This window comes from Schistocerca cancellata, chromosome 8 (genome assembly GCF_023864275.1).
Source record: "Schistocerca cancellata isolate TAMUIC-IGC-003103 chromosome 8, iqSchCanc2.1, whole genome shotgun sequence".
NCBI lineage: Eukaryota > Metazoa > Arthropoda > Insecta > Orthoptera > Acrididae > Schistocerca > Schistocerca cancellata.
The window spans coordinates 599,078,523-599,091,553 of NC_064633.1; the positions used below are offsets into that span (position 1 = coordinate 599,078,523).

General features: G+C 39.4%; 1 protein-coding gene across 2 annotated transcripts in view; it reads right to left on the reverse strand.

Moving 5' to 3' along the window:
* The window catches only part of LOC126094437 (A-kinase anchor protein 17A-like), a 132,279-nt gene that overhangs the window by 58,448 nt on the left and 60,800 nt on the right, over nucleotides 1-13,031 (reverse strand). For both annotated transcript variants that reach the window (XM_049908805.1, XM_049908804.1), the window contains exon 2: nucleotides 7,739-7,881. In XM_049908805.1, coding sequence (XP_049764762.1) covers nucleotides 7,739-7,881 — 143 coding nt within the window. The remainder of the gene's footprint in view (nucleotides 1-7,738; nucleotides 7,882-13,031) is intronic.

A 13,031-nucleotide genomic window follows, 5' to 3' on the forward strand; every position in this document is an offset into this window, starting at 1 on the left:
ATGCAAGATAGGGGTCCATTTTTGTAAGAATCATTGAGTCTGTTTTTGGTTTCTCTCTCTTTTTCTTTTCGTCTGTGGAGGATTTGAGTTCATGTGACTTTTTGTTTACTTAATCTCTGGATTGGATGATGATTTTTTTTTTTTTTTTGGGGGGGGGGGGGGGGGGTGTCTGTTCTGTGACCCACTGTCTGTGGCTTTTTCATTTACTGGCTTGTGTGAGGCCATGTGTCTTCTTTGTGTAGGGAGGAAGGTGCCTAGGTACCTTGGATGGTGTCCTCACCTCCATTGGTGCCAGACACATTCAAGGTGCTTCTGGCTGCAGCAGTGTGGAGGCATCTGCTAGTGCTATAGATCTGGGGGCAGAAATAGTTAGTGGCCTCTAGGTTCCACAGTGTAGGAGAATGATAAGAGGTCAAATGATAAGAGGCACTGAAAATATCTCATTGTTGGAGGAACTTAAGGTTTAACATAACATCTGTGAATCATAACTTTAACTTTCTTAGGTAATGTATTCCTTTCAAAACCGAGGAGAAAAGTATTTGTGTCTATTCTGTTGTTCTTCAGATCTTTCTGGATTCGGTGAATGAAACGGATTCCTTTGTCTTGCTAGGTTGACTCACAATTCATCAGCAGTCTGAATTATCAGATCTCGGTGGAATATAAAACTCTGAGTCATACTGAGATTTTTATGTGGACTGACAGCAACGGGAATGTCACCCACTTTGCCACATATCAGGATTGATCGTGTTTGTGTAGCCACAGATGTTTTCACACAAGCAGAGATCCATTCTCATTTTTTTCCAATGTAACTACCTCACAAAACGTATCCTCAATATGTTCAACATTGTATAATGATTTTTTTACTGCAAAGAACTCCCCATCAGTCCAAGAGCATATTAAATATTGAAGGAATTTCTAAGGTCCATTTTTCTGTGCTTGTCACTTCAGCCCTTGGAGAGGCTAGAGATGGAAACACACTAAAGGTTTTCTCTCTGTTTATTGTTATGGGTTAATTGATTTGTTTCATCTGCAAAACATCTACCCTAATACCACCTATTCTGACAAAGGGCTCCCCTCAGACATGTCACCCAGTTGCAGCAAAGGCAGGACTGTCATTGCGGGAAGTTCTGGCACCCTGAGAAGATGAGTAACTACTACTTGGCAAACATGGAGAGGTAACAGCTCTACTATCAAAAGTACTATTCCTGTGTTTTCAGGGGGCTCTAACAAGAGTGAACATGATAACCTAACCATGATAGACTGGCTACAGCATTGGCTTATAAGTGCAATTTTGTGCTTACTTAGTTATTGGCATAGAGGACCTTCTGCATCATAGGTAAGCTAGAGCTATCTAAGGTATCCTTCCCCAACTGGTCCACACAGAAATACAGAAAAATGGATGTCAAACCCAAAAATGAATCAAAACTTATTTCATCTGAAAAGTTTGATGAAACGTAAAGAAGATAGATATAAATAAAAGGAAGAACAACCAAGGAAGGAGTCAGGCCAACAGCAAGGACTGTGACCACTGGTTCAATCATATGAGAGATAAGGATAGTCTGAGATAGGCAGTACAAGAAAGGAAGTAGATGCTGTAATAGCTTGTGGGTCCACACTCACCAGACACATACTCACGAAACAGCTGCTAGCCCGCTGAGAGGATCAAAACAATTGACACATGCATGTAGAACAATACATTGGGTACATGATTTGTGAGCTGGTATACCATGTCTGCCACATACACCCTTATCTTTACAAAGTATGGGGGTTTGCCAACATCACTGACACTTCACTTCGACCAGTGCATGGAATTGGGCATGTGTTGATAAACTTTCATGAGCATGAAGTCAGCTGCAATGTATTCTAGCAACTTTGGTACATGAACGGTAATGATCAAAAGCAGCTGTCTTTACTAGTTCTCCATTGCCATGGAACACTTTAAGTATGCAGGCTTGTCAGCTGATTATTGGACTGGAAAATGTTAACTACACAGGATATGCATCATTACTGTCAACATGACATTGAAAAGCTGGTGTTAGATGCAGTGCACAGGTGGTCCTGCAAAGGTATGTTGGTGCTGGCTGTAGCTCCTGTGTGACACTGCTTGGACCTCATTTTCATTTCCATAATTTTATGGAGATCACATACATCTGAAATGATAATTTATTCAACTAGTGGGAAACACGTGTTCACTGGACAAGAAATGGCCAAAGACTTTTTGGAAAAAAATTTTGATGGTTTTCAGTTTGTGAATACAAACAGATAGGTTTGGTAAGTCAAAGATGAGGAGGTGGAAAATAAGGAAGAAAAACTGATAATGTCCTAGGTCTCTTGCACAGAAATTTCTTGCACTGAGTACGTAGATACGAGAGATAAAGTGTGGACTGTATGACTAGAATTCTGAACCAAAATTTCCTTATCTCCCATAAATGAATTAGCTGCTTAGGGCCAGTGTGCAGTTGGATTTGAAAACCAGCACTTTCTGTAGACTCATGTGTGAGCATCCAGGGCTCCACATAGTGATGTGGTAAAACTCGATAAGGGTCTGTTTGCAGTCAAACATATATTGGTAACAACTATCATGAGCAGTCGTGGGAAGCTATGACAATGCACCAACTGATTTTTATTTCCAATGACATAGTGACATTTTCATTTTGATCATGGGAGACATGTTATGAATTTAATGTAATCAAACCATGGAAAATAAACACACACACACACACACACACACACACACACACACACACACGACTGCAGTCTCAGGCAGCTGAAACCACACTGCGAGCAGCAGCACCAGTGCATGGGGAGTGGCGACCGGGGGAGGGGGGGGGGGGTTAAGGAGGAGGCTGGGGTGGGTTGGGGGTTGGGGAGGGGGAGGGATGTATGGTGGAGGTGGTGGATGGTGAAGTGCTGCAGGTTAGACGGAGGACGGGGGAGAGGTGGGGAGGGGGAGTAGCGGAAAAGGAGAGAAATAAAAAGACTGGGTATGATGGTGGAATGAAGGCTGTGTAGTGCTGGAATGGGAACACGGAAGGGGCTAGGTGGATGAGGACAGTGACTACTGAAGGTTGAGGCCATTTAATGAAACATCAATGTTAACATACTATGTGCTTGAGTGTGATCAAATTACGGAGAACAACATTTCATTTACAGTGACACATATACGTGAACACCTAACAAATGCTTTGTAAACACTGACTTGTCATTTTCTGCTTCTGTTGCATCTTAATGTTTCTGTTATTGGTTTATACACTGCAGGAGTCAGGACATAAGTTAATGGAAAATGAAACTATCAGCTTCCAAGCTAACATAGCCATCTGACAGCACTACAGATAAATTTGTCACTGCAGATCGGTCTGTCACCACAACCTAGATTCAACATTCACATTTGTTGGCTTTGCAACGCTCAAACAAACTGATACATTTCAACCTCTGGCTACGCTACAGATTAGTCTGTCATCACAACATAGATTCCACCTTTGACACAAAATAATTAATAATATTTCAATGTACCCAGCGCAATGGTGCCATATATATCAATTAAAAACCTGAAATAAAGAAAGGGACATCCAACAATGTAACTCATTTCATTTCATCACCAGAACCAAGATTTCAGATGGAATCATTAAAACATAAAGGATGAAAAGTGTTATGTCTAAAAGAGAATGAGAAGGAATGGCCATCCACAAATCTTTATGTTAGTAGCATGAAAATACGTCTAGTTCTCTAAGTCATTTTCTTGTTGTTTGCCATTGGCTGTCACATTCTATCCTCCCATTGACTACCTCCATATTGACACAGACGTTCTTGGCCCACAGCTGCTCTCTATCATGAACAAGAGAAAGCACTTGGACAGTCCTTCCAAAAATTTAGTGTGGCACTGTTCATCAAGCTGAAAGAAGTACCCATTTCTGATACCAGTACCATACCGAACAAGCTTAGCTCACAGATTCTCTGCAATAAGGCTATGAGTTGCTGACTTATATGGCTGAAGCGAGGGGACTCTTACCAACCAGTCTATCAATACAACACAAAGTTGCTTTCAGGCAAGTGCCCTTTCTGAAGAACATCTCTATTCACATCTTCTCTTACATTTGTCATATGATTAACAATAATTTCCATGAAAGAGTTTCCATGTGTGCCTCCTAAGGTTGTTACCATAAGCTTTTAGGACAGGCATTAAGAGAAGTGGTGTGTAGGTTAAGGCACTGAACTTTCACGTGAGGTTCTATCTCCAGCAATCCCCCCATTACAATTTTCATGTTCCGAAGTTGCAAACAGACCGTGGCTAATTTTTCAAGAGTGTGTCAGAAGCAGGGATTGAATTTCCATGAAGAACGTATCTCAGAATTGCTAGCGATTAGAAGAGAGCAGTGTAGTCAGTACTTTCGGAATGAGACGAGAGAAGTGGTGGAGAGCAAACTAGCCACATAATGATGTACTAACTGTATGTCTACACATATAACTATCATGTTACTTTGCTAAATTGTCAGTCACAATGAATGGACACTGAAAAGTATCCAGGACTTGACCTCTGCTACTCTTGTCTGGCAAGACTTTTATGCCCTGTGGGTTGTTGCTCCTCACACCTGCAAGTGCTCCTCCTTCAGAGACAAACAGATGTGTCTCACCAGTACTTCCTGTCTTTATATTTGGTGCTGATTATTTACAGGCTCAACACTAACAAGCACCACCAGGGAATGCTACCACCGTACACAGGCAGCGAGCACAGAAACAACGGTGGCACTGCTATTACAGACTATATTACATCCTTGGATCATGGGCTATCTTACACTCTCAAAAGCTTACAGATATTCCTCTGTTGTGGTGTACTTAAGCCATGGTAAACACCCAAGCGGCAGGTGCAGATGCAGTTACAACTTTGCTCCAGGCCACTCGTGCTGCTTGCCTACAGCACCCCGTATGTTGGAGCACAGCTGACTCCGCACCATGCTGCGTCACTCCGCTATACCACCCAGAAGCCATCAGTACTCTCCCTGGGACCCAGTCCCACAGTGTAGTTGTGCAGCAGTGATTACATCACGAACCACATCACGACCCACATCACTATCCAGATCACGACTATCCTTGGTGTTGTTATGTTCATTTTAATTAAGGCTGAGCATTTCTGTTATTAGATTAGATTCAGTTTTCATTCCACAGACCCAAAAAATGAGATGATTCTCGTGGGTGTGGATCATATCAGAAAGTATGGCATAAAAACATAAAACATTTGAATATATTACTTACTACCCTGATCATTTGTCAGGAGATAGTCAAAAATAAGTTAATACACACTGTCATCCACTATTAATAAATTTATCATACGCAAAATATCTAATCTTGACTGTTGTGACCAAGTGTTGTCAAAACTGATATCTAACAGATATTTTTACTTAAGCTGACTTAACAGTCTCTATTAAGATATTCATCTATGGTGTAGAAGGAGTTGCCTATGAAAAAGTCTTTCAAATTCTGTTTAAACCGTGCTTTATCTGAAACAAAGTTTGTAATGGTTGTTGGCAATTTATTAAAAATTTGTGTTCCTGAATATTGGACCCCTTTTTCTAACAAGGTAAGTGATTTTAGGCCTTTATGTAGATTCTTCTTATTACTAGTACTGGTACTGTGTACTGAGCTATTGATTGGAAATAGAGATGTATTAGTTGCAACAAATTTGATTAAGGAATAAATATACTGAGAAGCAGTGATTAGAATACAAAGTTCCTTGAACAGGTTTCTACAAGATGTTCTTGAATTTACACCACAAATGATTCTTATCACATGCTTTTGCACCCTAAAAACTTTTGCTCGGTTTGAAGAGTTGCCCCAGAATATGATCCCATATGCCATAATAGAATGAAAGTAAGCAATGTATGCAAGTTTTTTATATTTATATCTCCTACATCTGACATCATTCTCATGGCAAATATAGACTTGTTTAGGTGCTTAAGCAATTCTGTGGTATGCCCTTCCCAACTGAATTTATTATCGAGTTCCAAGAATTTAACACTGTCAACCTCTTCGAACAGCATGTCATCTTACATTATAATCATGCTGGAAGGAAATCTCTTACAGGTTCTGAACTGCATATAGTGGGTCTTCTCAAAGTTTAATGACAAAGAATTAGCTTTAAACCACTTATTGATGTCAGTGAAAATTTCATTAGCAGCTTTTTGTAAATCTGTACTTGACTTGCTACTTATTGCAATGTTTGTATCATCTGCAAACAAAACAAACTTAGCATCTGGCAATGTAATAGATGAGAGGTCATTAATATAAACAAGAAAAAGCAATGGACCCAAAATAGAACTTTGAGGAACATCACACGTAATTAATTCCCAGTCAGATGAAGACAGACTGCTTACTGCACAGGTATTTTGCAACGACGCCCTTTGTTTCCTGTTAGATAGATAAGACTCAAATCATTTCGCAGCATTGCCAATGACACCATAATACTCTAATTTACTGAGGAGAATGCTGTGGTTCACACAGTCAAAGGCTTTGGACAGGTCACAGAAAATGCCAGTAGCCAGTAATTTATTATCTAATGAATTAAGTACATTCTCACTGTAAGTGTAAATACCTTTCTCTGTATCAGAACCCTTCAGAAATCCAAACTGTGACTTGGACAATATATCATTTGCAGTCAGACACTTAAGGAGACACTTGAAGACAATGTTTTCAAATATTTTTGAGAAAGCCGGCAAAAGTGAAATTGGTCGATAGTTTGATAGTATCTCTTTATCCCCCTTCTTGTAAAGAGTCTTAACTTCAGCATATTTTAGCCAGTCTGGAAATGTTCCACTGATAAGAGATTGATTACACAAATAACTTAAGATAGAACTTAACTCGCATGAGCACTCTTTGATTAACTTTGTTGATATGTTTTCATACCTACTGGAATTCTTACATTTTAAGGATTTTATGATGAATGCTACTTCTTTGGGAGATGTGAGTTTCATTTCCATTTTACTGAAGTTATTTTTAAAGACTTGTCTCAGATACTCCATTGCACTGTTCACTGAACCTGGTGATCCCAAGCTGTCAGTAGCAGAATGTGGAACTTTACTTTTTGGTGGTGAGACGGCAAAAAATATTAACTGTCAAACTAACTATGGAATCATCAGTCACTGCATGCTATGCAACCTACAGACAAAAAGTTACTAATGGTCTCTACTAGATAAACATGAATCCCAGTTATTGCACATGTCGCATAACAACTCAGAACATGGAGAACAGCATTGTTATAATCACCAGGATGGCTTCCTCTGACACTGGTTAACCAAAGCATTATAGAAAGGAGCCTTCCATTTCTTCCCAAATATTCTACATTGCCTGTTCTCTAGACTTCACACTAACTCTCTAGCCTTCTGCCTCCACACTAACTTTTCTAATCACAAGCTGTCAATTATTCAATTATGCTGACCCACTAAGCACATTCACTCCGCTTTGAAACAGTGTGTGTGGTCCCCGTCATAGTACCACAATCCTCATACAGGCCTTTCTGGAAGGAGCACACAGTTATTTTCAGTTTTGTTCTTTCTGCATGATGTGTCATTATGGTCCTCACATCAGGTGACTACAGCAGTTCTTATTATCTTCTACAATATTTCCCTGTCTCCCCAGCATTATCTCACTCAATCATTTAGCAACAATTTTCTTTTGAAAACTAGAAGTTTGAAAAGTAAAAAAGAGCAAGGGGATTAAAAATGAGCGAATAGAATTAAATTATTACCTCTCCAAGTTATTTGCTTGTTGTCTATGTAGTGAAAGTATCCTCTCCCTTTCAATAAGTCGCTCTTTAATCAGTCTCTCCCTCTCTGCACGTCTCCGCTGAATGGATTCATCAGACATATGTTTAGTTCTGTCAAAGTCAACCTGTGAACAACCTAAAACCATTTACTGTTACATTTAGAAACAACACATTTAGCCATGTATAATGTAAATACACAGAGTCACCTTCAGGGAGAGTAAATAACAAACTTGTTCACCAGTTTAGAAATTCAGATGCTAACAGTTTAAAATACAGACCATTATTGCATACTGTTGTTTATATTATTTCTGTGACTATTTTTGTGGAATTAACTTGATTAGATTAGTAGATTAGAGACTAGATTAGATTTACTTTCATTCCAATTGATCCATAGTGAGGTGGTCCTCCAGGATGTAGAGCATGTCGGAAAAACAACAATACATGACAAATATTTACAACTCAAACAAATAAGCTACTGTACCATTCCACGGGTCCCAAGTGGAATGATCATCATTTTTTAATGAACACTATATGAAAGAATCATTTCACAAATACTAATGCACTGAATTTAAAATAAAAAAAAGTTTATTTATTTATTAGGTAATAAACATGTAATACAACTACTATAATACTTATTTAGGCTTCTCTAAAACTGAATTTCATTGGTTGTTAAGCTTTTTATGGCTGCTGTCAAGTTATTGAAAATGTACGTTTCTGAATAATGCACACCTTTTCGTACAAGACTAAGTGACTTTAAATCCTTGTGAAGATTATTCTTATTTCTAGTACTGATTCCATGAATTGAGCTGTTAGTTTGAAAAAGTGATATATTTTTAATGACAAATTTCATTAAAGAATAAATATATTGAGAAGCAGTAGTTAGTATCCCTAGTTCCCTAAACAGGCTTCTGCAGGATGTTCTTGAGTTCACACCACATAAAACTCTTACTGCACGTTTTTGTGCCCAGAAAACTTTAGCTTGGCTTGATGAATTACCCCAAAAAATAATCCCATATGACATTATGGAATGAAAGTAAGCATAGTATGCCAGCTTTTTCATTTTTATATCCCCTATGTCTGACACAATTCGCATTGCAAATAGAGATTTGTTAAGACGTTTCAGCAGTTCTGTGGTGTGCTTTTCCCAGTTGAATTTATTATCAAGCTGTAATCCCAAGAATTTAACACTGTCCACTTCTTCTATCTGCTTGTAATGATATGTTCGGCATATACTCGTGGGACACCCCTTACAAGTTCTGAACTGCATGTAGTGCGTTTTTTCAAAGTTTAGTGACAAGGAATTGGCTAGGAACCAGTGATTAATGTCCACAAATATTTTATTAGCTCCCCCCCATGAACCATGGACCTTGCCGTTGGTGGGGAGGCTTGCGTGCCTCAGCGATACAGATAGCCGTACCGTAGGTACAACCACAACGGAGGGGTATCTGCTGAGAGGCCAGACAAACGTGTGGTTCCTGAAGAGGGGCAGCAGCCTTTTCAGTAATTGCAAGGGCAACAGTCTGGTTGATTGACTGATCTGGCCTTGTAACAATAACCAAAACGGCCTTGCTGTGCTGGTACTGCGAACGGCTGAAAGCAAGGGGAAACTACGGCCGTAATTTTTCCCGAGGGCATGCAGCTTTACTGTATGATTAAATGATGATGGCGTCCTCTTGGGTAAAATATTCCGGAGGTAAAATAGTCCCCCATTCGGAACTCCGGGCGGGGACTACTCAAGAGGATGTCGTTATCAGGAGAAAGAAAACTGGTGTTCTACGTATCGGAGCGTGGAATGTCAGATCCCTTAATCGGGCAGGTAGGTTAGAAAATTTAAAAAGGAGAAATGCATAGGTTAAAGTTAGATATAGTGGGAATTAGTGAAGTTCGGTGGCAGGAGGAACAAGACTTCTGGTCAGGTGACTACAGGGTTATAAACACAAAGTCAAATAGGGGTAATGCAGGAGTAGGTTTAATAATGAATAGGAAAATAGGAATGCAGGTAAGCTGCTACAAACAGCATAATGAACGCATTATTGTGGCCAAGATAGATACGAAGCCCACACCTACTACAGTAGTACAAGTTTATATGCCAACTAGCTCTGCAGATGACGAAGAAATTGAAGAAATGTATGATGAAATAAAGGAAATCATTCAGGTAGTGAAGGGAGACGAAAATTTAATAGTCATGGGTGATTGGAATTCGAGTGTAGGAAAAGGAAGAGAAGGAAACATAGTAGGTGAATATGGATTGGGGCTAAGAAATGGAAGAGGAAGCCGCCTGGTAGAATTTTACACAGAGCACAACTTAATCATAGCTAACACTTGGTTTAAGAATCATGATAGAAGGTTGTATACATGGAAGAACCCTGGAGATACTAAAAGGTATCAGATAGATTATATAATGGTAAGACAGAGATTTAGGAACCAGGTTCTAAATTGTAAGACATTTCCAGGGGCAGATGTGGACTCTGACCACAATCTATTGGTTATGACCTGTAGATTAAAACTGAAGAAACTGAAAAAGGTGGGAATTTAAGGAGATGGGACCTGGATAAACTGAAAGAACCAGAGGTTGTACAAAGTTTCAGGGAGAGCATAAGGGAACAATTGACAGGAATGGGGGAAAGAAATACAGTAGAAGAAGAATGGGCAGCTTTGAGGGATGAAGTAGTGAAGGCAGCAGAGGACCAAGTAGGTAAAAAGACGAGGGCTAGTAGAAATTCTTGGGTAACAGAAGAAATATTGAAGTTAATTGATGAAAGGAGAAAATATAAAAATGTAGTAAATGAAGCAGGCAAAAAGGAATACAAACGTCTCAAAAATGAGATCAACAGGAAGTGCAAAATGGCTAAGCAGGGATGGCTAGAGGACAAATGTAAGGATGTAGAGGCTTATCTCACTAGGGGTAAGATAGATACTGCCTACAGGAAAATTAAAGAGACTTTTGGAGATAAGAGAACCACTTGTATGAACATCAAGAGCTCAGATGGAAACCCAGTTCTAAGCAAAGAAGGGAAAGCAGAAAGGTGGAAGGAGTATATAGAGGGGTGATGTACTTGAGGACAATATTATGGAAATGGAAGAGAATGTAGATGAAGATGAAATGGGAGATACGATACTGCGTGAAGAGTTTGACAGAGCACTGAAAGACCTAAGTCGAAACAAGGCCCCCGGAGTAGACAACATTCCATTGGAACTACTGACGGCCTTGGGAGAGCCAGCCCTGACAAAACTCTACCATCTGGTGAGCAAGATGTATGAAACAGGCGAAATACCGTCAGACTTCAAGAAGAATATAATAATTCCAATCCCAAAGAAAGCAGGTGTTGACAGATGTGAAAATTACCGAACAATCAGTTTAATAAGCCACAGCTGCAAAATACTAACACGAATTCTTTACAGACGAATGGAAAAACCAGTAGAAGCCGACCTCGGGGAAGATCAGTTTGGATTCCATAGAAACACTGGAACACGTGAGGCAATACTGACCTTACGACTTATCTTAGAAGAAAGATTAAGGAAAGACAAACCTACGTTTCTAGCATTCGTAGACTTAGAGAAAGCTTTTGACAATGTTGACTGGAATACTCTCTTTCAAATTCTAAAGGTGGCAGGGGTAAAATCCAGGGAGCGAAAGGCTATTTACAATTTGTACAGAAACCAGATGGCAGTTATAAGAGTCGAGGGACATGAAAGGGAAGCAGTGGTTGGGAAGGGAGTAAGACAGGGTTGTAGCCTCTCCCCGATGTTATTCAATCTGTATATTGAGCAAGCAGTAAAGGAAACAAAAGAAAAATTCAGAGTAGGTATTAAAATCCATGGAGAAGAAATAAAAACTTTGAGGATCGCCGATGACATTGTAATTCTGTCAGAGACAGCAAAGGACTTGGAAGAACAGTTGAATGGAATGGACAGTGTCTTGAAAGGAGGATATAAGATGAACATCAACAAAAGCAAAACAAGGATAATGGAATGTAGTCGAATTAAGTCGGGTGATGCTGCGGGAATTAGATTAGGAAATGAGACACTTAAAGTAGTAAAGGAGTTTTGCTATTTGGGGAGCAAAATAACTGATGATGGTCGAAGTAGAGAGGATATAAAATGTAGACTGGCAATGGCAAGGAAAGCGTTTCTGACGAAGAGAAATTTGTTAACATCAAGTATAGATTTAAGTGTCAGGAAGTCATTTCTGAAAGTATTTGTATGGAGCGTAGCCATGTATGGAAGTGAAACATGGACGGTAAATAGTTTGGACAAGAAGAGAATAGAAGCTTTCAAAATGTGGTGCTACAGAAGAATGCTGAAGATTAGATGGGTAGATCACATAACTAATGAGGAAGTATTGAATAGGATTGGGGAGAAGAGAAGTTTGTGGCACAACTTGACCAGAAGAAGGGATCGGTTGGTAGGACATGTTCTGAGGCATCAAGGGATCACCAGTTTAGTATTGGAGGGCAGCGTGGAGGGTAAAAATTGTAGGGGGAGACCAAGAGATGAATACACTAAGCAGATTCAGAAGGATGTAGGTTGCAGTAGGTACTGGGAGATGATGAAGCTTGCACAGGATAGAGTAGCATGGAGGGCTGCATCAAACCAGTCTCAGGACTGAAGACCACAACAACAACAACAACATCTTTCTAAGACTACACTTGATTTGCTATTTATTGCAATGTTTGTATCATCGGCAAACAAAACGAACTTGGCATCTGGTAATGTTACTGATGAAAGGTCATTGATATACACAAGAAAACGTAAGGGCCCTAAAATGGAACCTTGTGGGACCCGACATGTAATTAGTTCCCAGTTGGATGATGCCTGATAGCTCGATACATGTCTCTTTCCTAATAACACCCTTTGTTTCCTGCCAGATATATAAGATTTGAACTATTTTGCAGCATTTCCTGTTACACTATACTACTCTTAATTTACTTAAAAGGATATTGTGATTTACACAGTCAAATGCCTTTGACAGATCACAAAATATACCAGTTGTCTGCAATTTTTTATCTAATGAATTAAGCACATTTTCACTGTAAGAGTAGATAGCCTTCTCAATATCAGAACCCTTTAGAAGTCCGAACTGTGACTTTGACAGTATGTTATTTGAGAGAAGATGGTTATAAAGCCGATTGTACATTACTTTTTCTAAAATTTTTGAGAATTCTGGCAAAAGTGAAATTGGACAGAAATTTGATGCTATTTCTTTATCTCCATTCTTAAACAGTGGCTTAACTTCAGCATATTTTAACCATTCAGGAAATACTCTGCTGATAAA